The 16,506-nt window shown below is 66.9% G+C and overlaps 5 protein-coding genes across 5 annotated transcripts; 2 read left to right on the forward strand and 3 right to left on the reverse strand.

Moving 5' to 3' along the window:
* Positions 1–1,394: 1,394 nt before the first annotated feature.
* EMIHUDRAFT_468985 (hypothetical protein) lies at positions 1,395–4,536 on the reverse strand (the record flags this gene model as incomplete). Its single annotated transcript, XM_005779086.1, has 5 exons — positions 1,395–1,857; positions 1,926–2,125; positions 2,230–2,777; positions 2,954–3,016; positions 3,550–4,536. The coding sequence occupies 5 exons, from the start codon at positions 4,534–4,536 to the stop codon at positions 1,502–1,504; spliced, it is 2,154 nt and encodes a 717-aa protein (XP_005779143.1). The 3' UTR covers positions 1,395–1,501.
* A 1,326-nt stretch (positions 4,537–5,862) lies between these two features.
* Positions 5,863–6,414, forward strand: EMIHUDRAFT_236643 (hypothetical protein; the record flags this gene model as incomplete). Its single annotated transcript, XM_005779087.1, has 2 exons — positions 5,863–6,205; positions 6,401–6,414. The coding sequence occupies 2 exons, from the start codon at positions 5,863–5,865 to the stop codon at positions 6,412–6,414; spliced, it is 357 nt and encodes a 118-aa protein (XP_005779144.1).
* Positions 6,415–7,768: 1,354 nt separating this feature from the next.
* EMIHUDRAFT_236644 (hypothetical protein) lies at positions 7,769–8,371 on the forward strand (the record flags this gene model as incomplete). Its single annotated transcript, XM_005779088.1, has 1 exon — positions 7,769–8,371. The coding sequence occupies one exon, from the start codon at positions 7,769–7,771 to the stop codon at positions 8,369–8,371; it is 603 nt and encodes a 200-aa protein (XP_005779145.1).
* A 6,088-nt stretch (positions 8,372–14,459) lies between these two features.
* EMIHUDRAFT_58608 (hypothetical protein) lies at positions 14,460–14,699 on the reverse strand (the record flags this gene model as incomplete). Its single annotated transcript, XM_005779089.1, has 1 exon — positions 14,460–14,699. A coding segment is annotated over one exon (240 nt), but the record flags the coding sequence as incomplete, so codon positions are not given.
* Positions 14,700–14,815: 116 nt separating this feature from the next.
* Positions 14,816–16,172, reverse strand: ATPVc/c'6 (vacuolar H+-ATPase V0 sector, subunits c/c; the record flags this gene model as incomplete). The annotated part of the gene is made up of 6 exons (XM_005779097.1): positions 15,990–16,172; positions 15,721–15,831; positions 15,482–15,655; positions 15,232–15,288; positions 14,962–14,992; positions 14,816–14,889 (listed from the first exon to the last, which is right to left on the reverse strand). Exons 1-6 carry the CDS (start codon positions 16,146–16,148, stop codon positions 14,816–14,818), a joined length of 606 nt encoding a protein of 201 aa, XP_005779154.1. The 5' UTR covers positions 16,149–16,172.
* Positions 16,173–16,506: the final 334 nt, after the last annotated feature.

The following is a 16,506-nucleotide window of genomic DNA, read 5'->3' on the forward strand; positions in this document are numbered from 1 at the left end:
TTTTTGTAGGCACCGTAACACCAAAAAACTACTATGTCTTCGAGTGAAAAGTAATCCGAGCAAGCACGCGGCCGCAGTGAAGGCGGTTTTCGAGGGGAATCTGGAGAATCTGTCTGGGAATCGGCTCACCACGGACCCCCACCTCCTCGAAAAACTTTTCACTCCAAGACATACTAGTTTTTTAAGGTGCTCTACAACCTAGGCACAAAAGATATGGCATTGCAGGCCATTTAGGGCCCCTTTTAGGAGCGGCCGCACTCTGCTCGCTACCCCCCCCTGCACAACTAAGCTCATGGCCGACCCCCCCCCCAGCAGGAGCGCTCTGCTGCTGGGGGGGTCGGGACCCCCCCCCCCAGCAGGAGCGCTCTGCTGCTGGGGGGGTCGGGACCCCCCCCCCAGCAGGAGCGCTCTGCTGCTGGGGGGGTCGGGACCCCCCCCCCCAGCAGGAGCGCTCTGCTGCTGGGGGGTGCTGGCATCTCTGTACAGACAGCAGCTGTAAGTAGCATGCGTTCCAGTGGCGAGAATTTATAGTCGGCATCAAAATCAGTGGTCTCACCGGCGGGCCCTCCTACTGCCAACCGGGAGGTGCGGGGCACGCCAGCCTCTCTTCTACGCCTCTCGTGCCTCGCGGCTCCTCTGCTTCTCGCAGCCCATCGTACGCCGTGGCAGACGGCTCAGCTTGATGACAGATTAGTCGATCGATTTGCGACGAGCGAGCGATAAGGGGATCGAGCGGGGGACCGATAGGCTAGGGAGATCAACGCTGATCGATCAACGTCAGCCGAGACGCCCGAGTGAGTCTATCTTGTTCTACCACATGGATGAACAACTCTCTCTCACAATGGTCACAAGTCTTTAGTAAAACGCCAGCACTCGACACGACGAAGGTGTATTGGGCTCGAAGGCGCGGCGAACACAACCGCCTCGAGCGTACGAGTACCGCTTAAACACGAACCGAGGGCGGAGAGGGGGGGGCGGCGGCGAGGAGGCGGGAGAGCTGGGTCCAGTGCGCTCTGCTGCTGGGGGGGTCGGGACCCCCCCCCAGCAGGAGCGCTCTGCTGCTGGGGGGGTCGGGACCCCCCCCCAGCAGGAGCGCTCTGCTGCTGGGGGGGGTCAGACCCCCCCCCTAGCAGCAGGGATGAGCTTAGTTGTGCAGGGGGGGTAGCGAGCAGAGTGCGGCCGCTCTAGACGATCACTGTACACACTGAGTAGGCCGAAATCCCCACTGGGCCGTCGACCCTCTAAAAAACGCAACACTGTGCTCTGCGTGGCGTAATCCTCTCTCATATATGGCTAAATATTTACCGAGCCGTTTTAAAGTTCCACACCGCTACGACTGGAGATATATCGAGATTCGCTCTCACGGCGGCTTTTGTGTTTTGAACCAGAGAGGGTAAACCGCTGGCACGACCACACAGGAAAAAAGACGCGCCAGTCCCACCGCCTGATATACCATCTATCGGCGCCGCTCCGCCAGCGACCGACATTTGGCCAAAGCGAGTCAGCGCTTGCGCGCAGCAGAGCTCCCCTCGCGTGGCGGGCAGCGATGCCGTGCCCTCGTCGGCAGAGCTGGCGCGCCGCCCGCGACCGCGAGGAAGAGCAGCGCGGCGACGTGCCGCCACGGCAGCCGCGCGTCGACGGCGACGAACGAGGCTGTGGTCGCCGCCCTCCACTTTCGCTTCCACCGCGAGATGCCCGCCGTGTTGTAGAGCCAGCCGCCCCTCTCGTGCAGCAGCCGGAACAGCGCCTCGAGCGCGGCGCTCCACTGCACGCCTCTTGCCTGAAGGCCACTTGCCGGCGCGCACCCCGAGGCGCCCGCGCACGCCTCCCGCCGCCGCAAGGCCAGCGGGCTCTCTCCTGCGTGGCGCGGGGGGCGTTGGCGGCGAGTCCGCCGGGCGGCCTGTGCTCCGGCAGGCAACTCTCACCGAGCGCGAGGGTCAGGGGGCGGCGGTGTGCGGCGGCGACGAGCGCGGCGCCCTCGACGGCAAGCAGCGAGGCGACGCCACCCACCTCCGGGTCCCACCGTACGCCGCTCAGCCCGACGCCGCAGAGGACGCCCTCGCAGTAGCGGTGGTCGAGGCACGCCCAGCCCACTACGCGGCCGCGGCGGCGAGCGCAGACGCGCCTGTTCGCAGCGGCCAGGGAGGTGGGCGGTGGTGCCGTCGGCGTGCGAGCGGTGCGAGCGCAAGTCACAACGTGGTGTGCGGCTCGACCCGTCGGCGCGCGTACCGGCGAGTCACGCGGCGGATGGAAAAGGGCCGCGTCGCGAGGGCGCGCGACGAGAGCCACCGTGCGTCCAGATCCTCGAGCTCTCTCCAGATCGGAGAGGTCGCTTCGGCGGCGGGGAGAGGCGTGACCGCCACGCCAGCCTTGCGCGCCTTGTCGACCTGGCGCCGGAGCCCTCGCATCGCGCTGCCAGACAGAGCGACCGGCACCGGCACCTCGTGGTCGACTCCGTACCCAACGATCCGAAACCCTCGCTCCGCAACGACCGCCACGGTCTGTTGCGAGGCCTTCCAGAAGCCGACGTGGTGGCCGCGGGCCGAGGTCAGGAACTCGTCGATCAGCGCTGCGAGGTCCTCCTCCGCGCAGAGAGGGTCGTAGAAAACTATTCTCGTCCTGAGGAACCTGCAAGTCGCGTGGGCGACGACGCCTCGGCCGGAGACGAAGCGCTCGAGGTCTGGATCGAAGGCGACCGAGAAGGCGTTGGCGCGGTGGCCGTGCTGCAGGTAGAAGAGCTCGACGGCGCGATGAGGCAGCAGCGGAGTGGGCGACAGCTGTACGACGAGACGAGGTGCCCTCGCAGTGTCTACGGCGAAAGAATTCTCGGTGCTCTGGTCACCGGAAAACCCAAATATTTCAACAAAGAATTCGACGCGGTAGGCGAGCGCAACCCGGCCGGAACATGGTTGAGCCGGGCGCCTCCACCGCCGCCGCTGCCGATCCTTCCGACCTCATGTCGCAGCTCGACGCGCTCGAGCACGCCGCGCCGCTGAGCGCCGAGGATGATTTGATCCTGCGCATGGAGGCCGTGTCGAAGGTGCGCGCCAAGGCGGCGCGGCGCGAGACGCGGCAGCCAAAGCAGGGCATCGCCAAGAAGAGGAAGCAGCCTCGACGAGGGACGAAGCCTTCACATGGACAGAGAGACTGTGTGGGCCCGGTGTAGATGCTCTGACGCTCTGGCCTCTCCTCGTCGGGGTGTGGGCGCGGTGTGCTTCTGGTCGCGACCCCGGGCGTCACTAGACAAAAGCGCGGTCAGAGTTCCCTACAGTTAGACACCGTCGAGCACACGCAGGTCCGACTAAGTCCGCGGGCCCTAAGCTAATCAGCAACTATCACTGTTTTCTCGACGACACAACAGCGCATTCGCGCTCCAATATGCAATAAAGTCCAATGGCATTACTGTGCGGCTCTTCAGGCCCATACCCCGCTAGTGAGGTAGGGGGCACCGTTCCGCTCTCTTGCAAAAGCGCACGTGGTGATCGGCGGGGGGCGGCGGGGGGGCGCGCGCCGCCGCAGCGCCGGGGCGGGGGACCGAGGCTACTACACGTTGTTGTCGTCGAACGGAGGGGGCACTGCCGGAAGCCGAGGCTCGGGCGCCGTGCTGTCGGGCCCGAGCACGGGCGGCGCGTTGAGCACCGACCCCTCCATCGACGCCGCATCGTTCGCGAGCAGCCCCTGCGCCGCGGCGCGGCGCTGCTCCGCCGACGACGCGGCCATCGGGTTGGCCGCTGCCGGCGGCGGCTGCTGCTGCTGGCGCTGCTGCTGAAAGCTGGCGAGTCCAGCGAGCGCGCTGAAGGTCTCCTCCTGGGACCCGCCCGGGGCGGCGGGCGCGACCAGAGGCGCGACGCCCGCAGCCCCGTGGCAGGCGCCGAGGCTCATCGAGGCGGGCAAGCCGCCCGGCGGGGGAGGGCCGCCCGCTCCCGGCCCCGCTCCAGGCGCGGGCGCCGGCCGCGCGCGGGGGCGCGCCATGCGCGCCATCGATCCCGCGCCGCGCGCGCGCTCCCCGAAGAAGTCGAAGTAGGACTGCAGGTCGACCTCAAAGTGGCGCGCGAGGCCGAGCAGCAGGACCACGACGAGGGCGACGAGCGAGAAGGCGAAGCAGAGCGGGCCCGCCCACTCGGGCACGAAGGGGTGCACGTGCGGCGCCTCGACCTCCTTCCACAGCCTCGCCGCCGCCCCGCACACGTCGCACACCTCGAACCTCACGCCATCGTCGAGTGTGAAGCACCATGGACCCTGTGGCGCATGGCCGGGGTCGACCGCGGCGCCGGCCGCTGTGGTGGGCGGCTCGACGTTGCGGCAGTAGTCCGCGACGTACGGCGTGTCGCGGCCCAGGCCGATTGGCTTCTCCGTGTGCCACTTGTGCGGATGCTGCCGGTGCCACGGCTGGCACCGCAGGCCCGAGGCGGTCGTCGAGACGGAGCCGCGGAAGCGGGACCCACCCTCGCCCCACCGCTCCGCGAGGCAACTGTAGTCGAGCGGCGGTGGAGCCGGCCCAGACGGCGGGGACGCTGCGGCAACTAGCAGTGACATCAGCGGCCCAAAGAAGAATTAAACTCTTCAGACATGTGCAAACTGGCGCGAGCTAGAGAAAGAAAGAAAGAAAACAGATCAGGCAAGGGAGGGATGGGAGGACGGCACGCCGCCACCACACGAGGTGTATTCTTTTTTTTGCTTGGCCGGACGTCATGCTGAAATTCTACGAAACCTGGACGGCCCTTGCCCTGCCCCTACCTACCTACCTACCTACCTACCCTACTTATGGGAAACTAAAAAAGAAATCACCTGATGGGTGAAGGTGGGGTGGTACTATACCAACTGAAGTGATGGTTGGTGGTACTCTCCTGGTCCTGCAACCACAGTCCTTCCTGTGACATGGCAGGCCACTCTCAGGCCCTACAGAGCATCAGATCATCCACTTGGGGAGGGTTGACATCGTGATTTCCGCGGAAAATTTCTTTTTCTGCTGTGAAAATTCCAGCGTGAGAGAGGGAAAAACCCGACGGGAGGGCCCAGACCTACCCTACCTACCCCGGCATGACGTCCGCGCCTACAACATGTACATGTTGTAGCAACAAAAGAATACACCCGACCACACAGGGATTTTAAGGAGAGGAGAGAGAGAGAGATTTTTATTAACCAGGTCTGGCTCTGGGCGGCTACGCTGTTTCTTTTGAGAGGGTTGTGTTGCAAGAATTCTTTGTATAGTGTGGGGGCTGGTGAAAGGAGAGCCTGCCGCCCTCGAGGGAGTCGCTTAGGCGGCTCCATAGTGTTCTGTGTTAGTGCCAGTGCGCGCCAGTCCCGTGCCCAGAAAGAAAGAAAACAGACACCAAAGGAGGGATGGGAGTGCCCACAGTGTCGTGAGAGAGAGAAGATTCAGAAATCTCTCTCTCTCAGAGAGAGGGAGCCGGCTTGTAAAATCCTTTTTTGGCGCGATGAACGCGGGACCGGCGGCCCCAGCTTCGGCTGAGGGCTGACAAGCTGCCGAGCCCAAATCACTGTGTGCGTCGTGATTTCTTGTTGGTTTTCTAAAATCTCTCTCTCTCTGAACGCGTCGGAGCGCCTCTGAGGTTTCAAGAGAGGTTTTAGGTTTGTTGTTGGCCAATCTGAGGACCGTCAGAATTATTGTTTCGAAAGCTCGCCACGTTACGTCGGTCTCTCTTCTTGTCTGCAGCGCCGCCCGGCGAGCCGCTGTATTGCTCTGGCTCTCACCCTCCGGGGCCGCCGCCGCCAAGCCCGCCGCCGCCAAGCCCGCCGCCCCCGTCACCACCGCCGGCTGCGCCCCAAAGCCAAAAAAAATAGCGAATTCGACAAATTTCTTCTTTCGCCCTGCCGACAACTACATCCGCGCACGCTTCGATGCAGGCCGAGGGCAGGCGCGTGCTGCGGCAGATCCTCCGCCGCGTGCCGGGCGCGGACGTGCAGGCGCGGCGTGCTGCGCGGTCGCACCTTCTCTCCATTGTTCGCGGCACGGCAGCGCGAGACGCGGCAACGCTCCCCGCCAGCCGGGCGACGCTCCCCGCGCTCGGAAGCGAGCTTCTCTTCCATCTCGAGTCGCAGGCGGAGCTGCGCCAGCTCAACGAGCGCTACTTTCCGGCGTCCGAGCTGACAGACCGCGAGAAGATTGCGCGGATGGCGAGGATCGTGGGGCTCGAGGCACCGGAGCACGCTGATGCGCGGGATCTCAAGTCGAGCGACCCATGTGACCCCGCGAGATGACTCGCTTTGGACTCGCGCGGCGATCGGTCGTGCTCTGGTGCACATGCGTGCGGTATGTGTTGCGCTCTGCATCGCGGCGTGTGTGGTATGTCGTGGGGCTTCCACGCTCATGGACTGTTGGGCATGGTCCTCGTGCGGCATGTCCATGTGATTGTGAAATTATGTGCTGCGCGCTCAGGCACCGCCCACTGACCATGTTGGCCGGCGGTGGGTGTATGCTGTTGAGCGTGCGGCTGCGCTGGATCGTTTAGCTGAGCTACCATGCACAAGACCCGCACCCGCTCGAGAGCCCCCGCTCTCGGCTCTCGCCTCTCTTCCCCCCGCACCCCGGGGGCGCCTCGGCGCGTGACTCAGTCCCCGCGTGGCGGGGAGTGCGGAGTGTCAGGCGGGGCGGCGAGCGGAGATGGAGAGGGCGGTGCCTCGCTGTTGCGCGAGAGCGGCGGCAGCCACAGTCTCTGAGGTCGAAGGTCGTGGCTTGCGCTCCATAGGATTCGAAGATCGAACAATATGATATTCCAATATGAAAGACTCCCCCCCCCCCCCCCCAAAAAACACAAACGAGTCGAAACGAAAGGACGGCAACGGATAGACCTATATATACGAAACTAATCGGCGGTTATTATTAGCTACGGAGCGCGTGAATGGGCTACCCGTAGTGGGGTAGGCGCATGTACGTAAATTAAGAGGAATGCAGTAAGATCCGACCGAGGGGTGGGACGCGTCCAACAGGGTATTGGTTACCTTGAGCACTTGAGCACTGGATAGGGTCGATTCCGCATGGTACGGGACCCCTCGATCGTCTCGCCCTCCCTCACTGGTGTGTTCATCGGGGGGGGGTCATAACAAACACGGTACAGAGGTAACGGTCCAGCGAGCATCGTCAGATCACAGATGAGAGTGTAGGCCAGATCGACAACCTCGTACGACGATACATTGGGACCATTGTATGTACAATGTTACACCCTCGCCCAAAGATCTACCCTGCCGGCTGCCGCCCTGCCAGGGCGGACTCCACAGATCACAAGTACAACACAGATCACACCAGCCAGCCCCGGCCGCCCCGGCCGCCCTGGCCCCTAACGCCGTAGGCCTAGGCGAGCGCCTACGAGTAGAGGGGCACGACCACGACGCGAGGCGACACACGAAGAGTACTCTAGCCACAAGCGAGAGAGAGCCTCCACCCACACACACACATCGGCACACACAGTCGAGTCCTGAGTCCACCACAAACCATGCCCACAATGCATGATCAAGACTCGCACGTGGAGCTCCAAAATATTTTTCCGGATCCACATCGCATGTCCATGAATCACCCGAAATGCGCCGAATTTGGGACTTGTCGCCCGTCCCCTATCCGCAGATCGGCCGGCCACCCAGCCTGCGGCCGCCTGACGCCTGACACATGCCAAGCCAAGATGGCTTGGCCTCAACTGCCGCAGCGGCACCTCCCTGGGAGGAGGTCTCTACACGCGCCTCCGAAGAGGCGAGCGGCCACCCTGTGACAAGGCGGAAGAGCGTTTCCGCGAGTTGGCTCACTCCTCGGAGGATGCGTGGCCGTCGCCCTAGCCCTGGCAAGGAGGGTGCGATAGACGGGGCAGCACTTGCGAGTGCCGCGTGCGTACAAGTCTCCATCGAGGCTGTTGGTCCCGCCGGAAGCGATGAACGCCCTAGCACAACCGTGAGAGCCTATGTCTGGCAACGGAGGATTGGCCTGTTTCTGCCGACAAAAGTGGACTTGAGCGAGGGAGGCGTGCTCGGTCGACCAGCTACGCTATGCCCTATCCGGCTGCAGTGCGCGACGAGGCAGGGATCAGCGGTGCGGTTTCTCACCGCCGAGCACTTGGAGGAATACATCGCAATGGAGACCAATGTCAAATCTGAAAACTTTCGCTGCTTCTGCTCTGACTGGATATTTTCTACGCACCTGGTCGAGTGCACACTGTGCCGCCACCGAATGCACGTGGAGTGCGCAAACGAGTGGTTTGCTCGGCGAGGCCAACGGAGCTGTCCGTTCTGCCGTCAATCCGACGCCGACGGCACGCTCCTGATTCGGCGAGCCAACAAGCCCGTCGAATTTACAGAGCTCCGTCACGAGACCTGCGCACCCAGGAGAGGCGGGAGAGAGGGCGCGGCGAGAGAAGACGCCTGAGCGTGGGCTGGGCTTCGGCGCGGAGTGGCACACTCTGCTTCTCTATGAGAGCTAGTACGCTAGCGTGTACATAAACACGGACATCGCGTACGCCGTACGGACAGCACGCTAGATCGCGATTTTTTTCGAGGTCAGACCCATTCATGCCTGCACCCTGGCACCACTGTGGACGGTCCATCCTAGGGTCCGTCTGACGTCGGGTAACCGTCGCGGCATAGGTGAGGGTCGGAGGGTAGCATGGCCCCCGCCGCTGAGCGCCCGCCTCCGGCCTCCCGTAGGCGCAGCGAGCAGCGGCAGCAGCTTCGAGCTTGCGCAGCGGCAGTCGTCTCGAGGGCCTCGGCACGCTCCCTCAGCACATCGACAACTGCCAAACTGACCTTCTCCTTGGCCATCTGCAGCGCCGTCTTGCCCTCCTCGTCGCGCAGCGTCATGTCTGCGCCCGCCCGGAGCAGGCGGAGCACGACGGCGGGCTGGTGGTTGCAGTGGGCAGCATTCATCAGCGCGGTGCGGCCCTCGCCGTCCTTAGTGTTAACCTCTGCGCCGGACGGCGCTCATCAGCGCGGTGACGCCGGCCATGTCCCGCTTCTCGACGCTCGCCCCGTAGCACAGCAGCTTCTCTCGATGATGCAGCCGCGGCTGCTGTGCGCAGCCATGAATAGAGCGGTCTTGCCGCAGGCGGTCTGCTGTCCCACCTCCACCCCCGCTGCAGCAGTAACTCGGCCAGCCTTCCGTCGCCCCTGGAGACAGCCGTCATGAGCAGCGTGAAACCGCTCAACGCCGCCGCGCGGCCTGGTGTACGTCGCATTGACCTGCCCGCGGCCGTCGAGCCACTCCAGTTCGACCGCCGGGCCGCCTCGCCACACCACCTCGGGAACGGCGTCGCTGCTCACCGCGCCCCCCTCGCCGCCACCTCCGCCAGCGGCGGCGGCGGCAGCGTCAGCGGCGCCAAGCGAGACCGAAACTAGCGGGTCCGTGAGCGGAGCAACCGGCGCCGCGCACGGCGCGAGGGAGGCCGTGGGGAGGGTGGGCGTGCACAGCGTCGCATCGTCCGAGAGGGAACCGAGACCGAGAGGGCGGGCGGGCGGCAGCAGCGGCGGCGGCGGCGGCGGCGGCGGCGGCGGCGGCGGCGGCGGCGGCGGCGGCATGAGCGAGGTGCTCGCTCCGGCCTTCCCCCCCCCGGCTGTGCGTCCGCACCGAGCATGGCGCTCGCACCCGCCCACTGGACCGTGCTGCACGGCGCGAGGAGCTTCAGCTCGTCCCCAGCGGAAGAGGCTGAGGGCGGGAGCCGCGATCCGGCCAAAGCACAAAGCGGGGCAGCGGCGATCGCGCCTCCGACGAGAGGCAATCCGGGCGGCTGTGCGGCGTGAGACCAAACGGCGGCGCCGCTCTCGTCGAGGCTCGAGGCTACCGGCGTGGGCTTGAAGGGGAACGCACGCCGATAGGCCGCCCGGTCGGGAAGCGCCAAAAGACCTGCCACTCCCTCTGCCACCAAAATCAGACGAGCAGCGAACGATCGCGCTCGCGGTGCACCGGCTCAAACGGCAGGACGCGGGTCCTCCGGCTGCCGCCGCCGCCGCCGCGCGCGCCGCCGCTGTGCCGCGCGCGCCGCCACTGTCGCGCGCTCTGCCGCTGCCTCGCAAGTCGCAACTTGTCGCGGTGGCGCTCGGTGATGCCACACCGCTGACACCCCTCTGTGTGGAAGGGGCCCTCCCGCTCGCGCACCCCCACGTGATGCCGATGCGGTATGGTTCGGCGGATAGGTACTCCGCCCACGCGTGCTGGCCCTCCCACCAGTCGTGCCACTCCTGGTGGCAAAAGAAGCAGAGCGTGAAGAGGTTCGCCGGGTCGAAGGGGTGCCCTCCTTCGGAAATCGGGAGGGCGTGATGCTTCTCGAGCGGGCCGCGGCCGAGAGCCGCGTGTCCGTCTTTGGTGATGCCACACCGGCGGCAGGTGCTGTCCGTGGGGGCTCTGTCGAAAGCGCGCCCGGCCGAAGAACGCATCACATCGCGGCGGAGCGTCTTCCCCTGTGCTCGCAACTCGTCCCACCGCGCCTCCATGTTGCGCTGGAGCCGAGCCTTTCTCTCCTCACGATCCTCATCTCCCCGTCCCCGCTTGTGCCCGGTAGGCGGGCCGGGCGCGTGCATGGCGTTTGGGAAGGGAGACAGGGTTCCGGCTCCAACCCGGTAGGGGGAGCTCGGCGCCCCGAGTGCGGGTGGGTAGGCCCTAAAACGGCGGGAGGGCTAGGGGACGGGTGCCGCTGTAGGGGTGTTGAGGGGTCGGGAGGGCGGGAGTGTGGACCGTGACCTAAAGCCCTCCACCGATAGACGAGGTGTCAGGTGGCAGGGCCCAGGAGGGCACTCGGAGGGGTGGGGACTGGGAGGGCTGGCCAAAAGCGAGGCGTAGGAGGGCTCGTGAGGGCTTGGGAGAGGTGGAGAGCTCGGAGGGGTCGAAGGGGTCGGAGGGCAGACAGGCACGAGGGTGGCGCTGGTGGGCTGGTGAGGGCTCGGGAGGGCTCACAAGGGATGGAGTGCCCGGAGGGCTCGGGGGGCTCGGGGGGCTCGGGGGGCTCGGGGGGCTCGGGGGGCTCGGGGGGCTCGGGGGGCTCGGAGGGCTTGGAGGGCTGGAGGGCTCCAGTAGGGGCTCGGAGGGGTCTGGAGGGCTCGGAAGCTCGAGCCCTCCGAGCCCTCCGAGCCCTCCGAGCCCTCTTGGGGGGCAGTCACATAAGCCGCGAGTTCGTTTTTTTCTCTTTTTGCGACCCCTCCCAGAGGGCCCTTCCGACCCCTCTCGAGCCCTCCCGCCACGAAGATCCTCCCTTGTCCGACCGTCCCTCCGAGCCCACCCGGCGTCCGGGGAGGGGGCTAGCCCTGTGGAGCCCTCCCGACGCCGATCCGACGGGGACCCCTCCAGCCCTGTGGGCTGGCGAGCCCTCCGGTCGGAGGGACAGGGAGGTGGAAGTGGGAGGGCTTGACAAGACGGACCTCTCTCGCTCCGGGAGGGTGGAGGGGTGGAGGGTGGAGGGGTGGAGGGGTGGTTGAGCCCTCTAGCTCTGTCGATATAGCCCCACCCCTCCCGCCGTTTTAGGGCCTACCCACCCGCTATGCGCGCCCCAGAGGCTCTGCGGGGCTCTGGGCCGCAGAGCGCAGACCCCAGTGCCCAGAGGCAGGAGAGCCGCTCTGCCAGAGGGCGCGAGGGCGCGCCCCCCGCAATGCGCGCTCAAAGCGCGATAGAGCGATCAATAGGTAGGGTCCATCGCTCATTCAGCATCCATGCATACATACGTAAAAACTACTACTGACACCAATCCACATCAAAGAGAGGGAGAGAGATGGAGAGAGAGAGCCCCGACACAATCGCGCTTGAGCGCACACAAGAGCTCAGGGAGGCGAGCGCCCCGGGACGCTCGAACCGGGAGCAAAACCGCGTAAACCGGAGCACTGGCGGCGTCACCGAGTCCATTCGCCGAGCTTGGCCTCAAAGCTCGAGCCCCGCGCGCCGAGCATCTTCTTGTACGAACCCACCAGTGACTCAAAACGTGCCTCCTCTCGCGCATCCGCAGAGTTGGCACGGCGCCGCTGGGCGGTTGGCTCGCCAAACGCGTTCTGGGCTTGCCGCTTGCCGCGCCGCAGCACGCTCTCGATCTCGTGGTGCTCCTCGATGCGCTCCCGCCGCTCTGGATTTCCCTTGCTAGTGGGTCGTAGCTTCGCTGCTGCCTTGTCAGCGCCGCGGGTCGTCGCCTCGGACGCCAGCGCGCGGTCCTTGGGCGGCTGCTTCGAGCCCCGCGGCTGGTTCGAGGCCTTGCCCCGCGGCTGCTGCGAAGGCGGCTGCTGCGAGTGCGGCTGCGAGGGCGGCGGCTTCGAGGGCCGCTTGGCTGCTCGCGCCTCTGCTGCCGCCGACGGCTGAGCCCGGCCCTTCCCTTGCGGGGCTGCCTTCGGCTCGGCGCCGGCCGCCGCCGCCGCCGCCGCCGCCTCCGCAGCGCGGCGCTCGGCGCCGAGCTTGCGGCGCTGCTCGTGGAGCTTGAGCTTCTGCACAGAGTCGACGGCAAACTCGACGAGCAAGCGGCGCCCCTTGCCGCCGTGCTTCTCGAGCGCCGCAGGGTTGTCGGCGAGGGCTTCGAGGGCCGCGAGCGCCGCCTCGTGCGTGCCTTGCCGGGGGAGAGGGGAGGAGCAAACGTCGGGGGCGAGGCGTCGCGGGGAGGAGCAACGTGAGGGTGGTGGAGCGCGTGGTGAAAATGGCGGTGGCGCGGGGCGGCGGCGCACCAAACTGGATGAAACCGAACCCCTTGGAGCGGGGCTGGCCGCGAGCGTCGCGCCGCTGCTCGTCGCGCACGATCTTGACCTGCCTCACGAGCCGGTCGCCGTTGCGCTTGGCTGCGTGCCGCGCCTGGCCGCCCGCCTTGCCAGCCGCCGCGCCCGCCGCCGCGCTGACGGCGAGCGAGCTGAGGATCTTCTCGTCGACGTGGGGCGGCAAGTTGCGCACCGACAGGCGCGTGGTCGAGATGACAAAGTTTGGGCTCGCCAGCTTCTCCTTCTTCTGCGCCCACGCCGCCTCGCGCTTTCGCAACTCGGCCAGGGAGAGGGCCTCGGCGCCCTCCTCCCCGGGGAGGACGAGCCCGTGCCGAGCCAAGTGCAGGCCCCGCCGGTCGCCCTCCGGCTTGACCCGCTCTTGCCTGGCGGCCTCGCGCTTGTCGGCGGCCGCCTTGACGGCGTCGCCGCGCTCGACGGCCGAGCTCACCGTCAGAGGGTGGCCGAGCATGCGGGCACCGGAGCCGGCGCGTGCCGCCGCCAGCGCCGCCTGCGCGCTTGCCGACGACTCGAAGCGCACAAAGGCAGTGCCGCGCGAGAGGCCTGTGGAAGGGTCGCAGACGACGCGCGCGTACCTGAAGGGAGCCGCAGAGAGAGGGCGAGGCGGTGGCTGCGCGGAGAGACGCGGCGGAGAGAGGAGGGCGGGGCAAGAGGGGCGGGCCGCGGTGATCAGTCGCCCTGCGCCCCAGCACTGGCAGTGGCTGGAGCTAGGCGAGTCAGCTCAGAGGGGATCTGACGCGGATGGGTTCGAGTGATGGTGGGGTAGCAAGTGTAGGGTGCAGCAAGTGGGGGGTGCAGCAAGTGCGGGGGCAGCAAGTGGGGGGTGCAGCAAGTGCGGGGGCAGCAAGTGCGATGGGGCGGCGGGGCGGCGGGGCCGGCACGACGCACCGCAGTGCGCCGTGCTTTGCAAATCGAGCCTCGAGCTGCGTCTGGCTCGCCTCGATGGGGAGCCCCTGCACGAACAGAGTCGCACGCAGCGCCTCCTCCTCGTCCTCGGGACCCGCCTTCCGCCGCCTTCCCGGCTTGGCCGCCGCCTCGCTCTCCTCCTCGCCGCTCTCCTCCTCCTCGCTTTCTTCGTCGCCGCCCTCCTCTTCGCCGCCCTCCTCCTCGCTCTCCTCGCCGCCCTCCTCCTCCTCGCCGCCCTCCTCCTCCTCGCCGCCCTCCTCCTCGCTCTCCTCTCCAGCCGCTCCGCCTCCGGCATCCTCCGCCTCCTCGCCATCCTCCTCCTCCTCGCTCGCCGCAGTGGACGGAGCCGAGGGCGCGGCGGCGGACGCCGCGCTGTGCTCCTTTTGGTACGCCGTGCGGTTCTGCGCGACGTCCGCCGCGACGATCCGGCCGCACACCTTTTGCTCGTTGAGGGCACTGACGACCGCCTCGCTCGCCTCTGCAGAAGGAACCTCGACAAAGGCGAAGCCCGGATGCTTGCCGTCGGGTCGCTTGGGCATGTGTACGTCGAGAACCTAGCCGGACGGAGGACGGGCTGGGGATCCGAGGTCGGCGAGGGCGAGGCGAGGCTGCATTGGCGGGGCTGGCGCGGCGGGGCTGGCGCGGCGGGGCTGGCGCGGCGGGGCTGGCGCCTGTGCATGCGGCCCGACCGCGGCGCGTAGGGCCGCCGCGTCGCAAGAGAAGGCGAGGTTGCGGATGATCACCCGGTGCCTCTGTCGCGGCTCGCGCGCAGGCTTGGCGCGCTTCGCCTCGCCGCTCGGACCGCCGGCGCCGCGCTTTCCCGGCGCCGGCGCCGCTGCTCCCTGCTCCGGCGCGCCACTCGGAGGGGCGGACGTCGCGCCCTTCTTCTTTGCGAGATCGACAGTGATCTTGCGACCGCCCAGCAGCGAGCCGTTTTGCTCCTGGACAGCGCGCTGTGCGTCGTCAGCCAGCACAAAGCCGACAAAGCCGAAACCGCGGCTCTCTTTGGTCTTGCGGTCGCGCACGACCCACGCCTCGCGCACCGGGCCGACCGAGCCAAAGTGCTGCTCGAGCGCCTGGTCGGTTGTGTCAAAGGCGAGGTTGCGCACAAAGACGGACGACGGAGCCGCCATCGAGGCGGCAGCGCGACGGCGCGAGTCTTCGAGAGTGGGCAGGGTGAGTGTGGCGACGAGGAGTCGTTCGCAAGGGCGGCAGTTTCTTTTTTCATCTCCCTTCGCTAACGAAACGAGTTCTTTCTTTTCTGGTCCTCCCGGGAGTCGGAGCCACCAGCACCACCGCGCACCGGGTGACCTGCGCACGGTGGGCGAGATTACATGGGGGTACGTACAAAAATAACGACCCGAGCGGTACGTGCTCGGCGACCGCGCGCGAACCCCGGCGTCTGCCCTGGTGCCTGGAAGAAAAGAGCAGGCACTGCCGCCCGGCCTCTCCGCTCTGCTCAGCCCCTCTCTCGCAACCGAACAAGGCCGGCCCTAAGCCGCGGCCGGCTTTGGCAAGGGGGGAGGGAAGCAAACGTAGGTGCCTCGTGTGTGTTGCCGCGCGGAAACACAAAGAGGCGAGAGCGCGGAGAGGGCCCTGGCGCAGCCGCGTCGCCAGCCGCGACCACCGCTGAAGCAGCACCGGACCGCACACCTCGGAGTTTTTGGAAGTCATAATCAGCCCAATGATGAGGCCGTACAGGCCCAGCGCCTGTGCGGAGGTTTGAGGCGGGTGGCGGCGTCGGCTGCCCGAACGCAGAGAGCGGGCCAGGCGGCGCCGGGTTGGCGCGGGCGGCGCGGGCGGCGCCGGGTGGCGCGGTAGCCGCGGCGGGCGAGGTGGTGGGGGGCACGGAGGCGGCATGGAGCCGGCGTGACGGGCAGAGGGCTCGGGAGGGAGCGGCCGCCTCTGCGAAGATGAGGATCAGCACCATGCCGACGTACATCTTGCCCTGCTTGGCCACCGCCCGCACGCCCGCGTCGCCCGCGACACCAATCGCCACCCCTGCCGCGAGGCCGCTCATGCCGCAGCACAGGCCGGCGCCCAAGTGCGCAAACCCTGTGAAGAGGCTGTAGCCAACCTGCGGTTTTGTGGGACGGCAGTCGGCCGGGGCCGGGCCGAGGGCTGCGAGGGATTTCGGCGCGCCGCGTTGCCCACGACGCCCACAATCTGGTTGCTAATGATGACGGCGATGATGAGGCCGTAAATGCCGAGCACGCCCGCCATCACAACTGGGATGATGTTCTTCATCACAATCTGTGGCGCCGGCGCAGGGATGTCAGAGACGGAATGTCTCAGAGAGGCTGAGCGCGGCGCGCGCTGCATAGCCCGCCGCGCGCGAGCGCGGAGCGTCTGGCGGCGACGGGCCCGCCACGCGTCTACGGCGGCGGCGCGCAGGCAGAGGCGCGGCGCACGTCTGGCTGCTCGACGCCGATCGTCGAGATGCCCATGGCGGCCTTGCCTGTCCCGTACGCGCTCCCGACGCAGGCCATCACGAGGGCAATCATCGCACCGCCGAAGCCGAGCGCCGGCGCGTATGTGGGGCAGAGGCTCAGCGAATCTGCGCTGCTCATGGTCGGGCGAGCGCAGGCAAAACACACAGCAGCACACAGCAGAGCTGAATGCTGTGAATGTCCCACCCCCAATGTCCCACCCCCCTGCGCGCGGGCCTTCTAGGCCCGCGGGTAGTCTCCCCCCATCCCCAGGGCCTCCAGGGCTCGCACCACCTCAACCTCTCATAGACCAGCGCAAAGCGCCATAGGACGTATTTTCTTGTCAATAACAAGGTCTGTGAATGAATACTCGAGTAAGTAAGTAGGACCGCGCAAGCGGCGTGGCGTGGGGCGGTTGCGCATCCCTCCGGGGGCCCCTCTGCGCCGGGGAGGCGTTGTTGGAGGCTAGGACGCAAGCGTCCGTCGCCCTTTTCAAACT

This window comes from Emiliania huxleyi (assembly GCF_000372725.1).
Source record: "Emiliania huxleyi CCMP1516 unplaced genomic scaffold EMIHUscaffold_237, whole genome shotgun sequence".
Lineage (NCBI taxonomy): Eukaryota > Haptophyta > Isochrysidales > Noelaerhabdaceae > Emiliania > Emiliania huxleyi.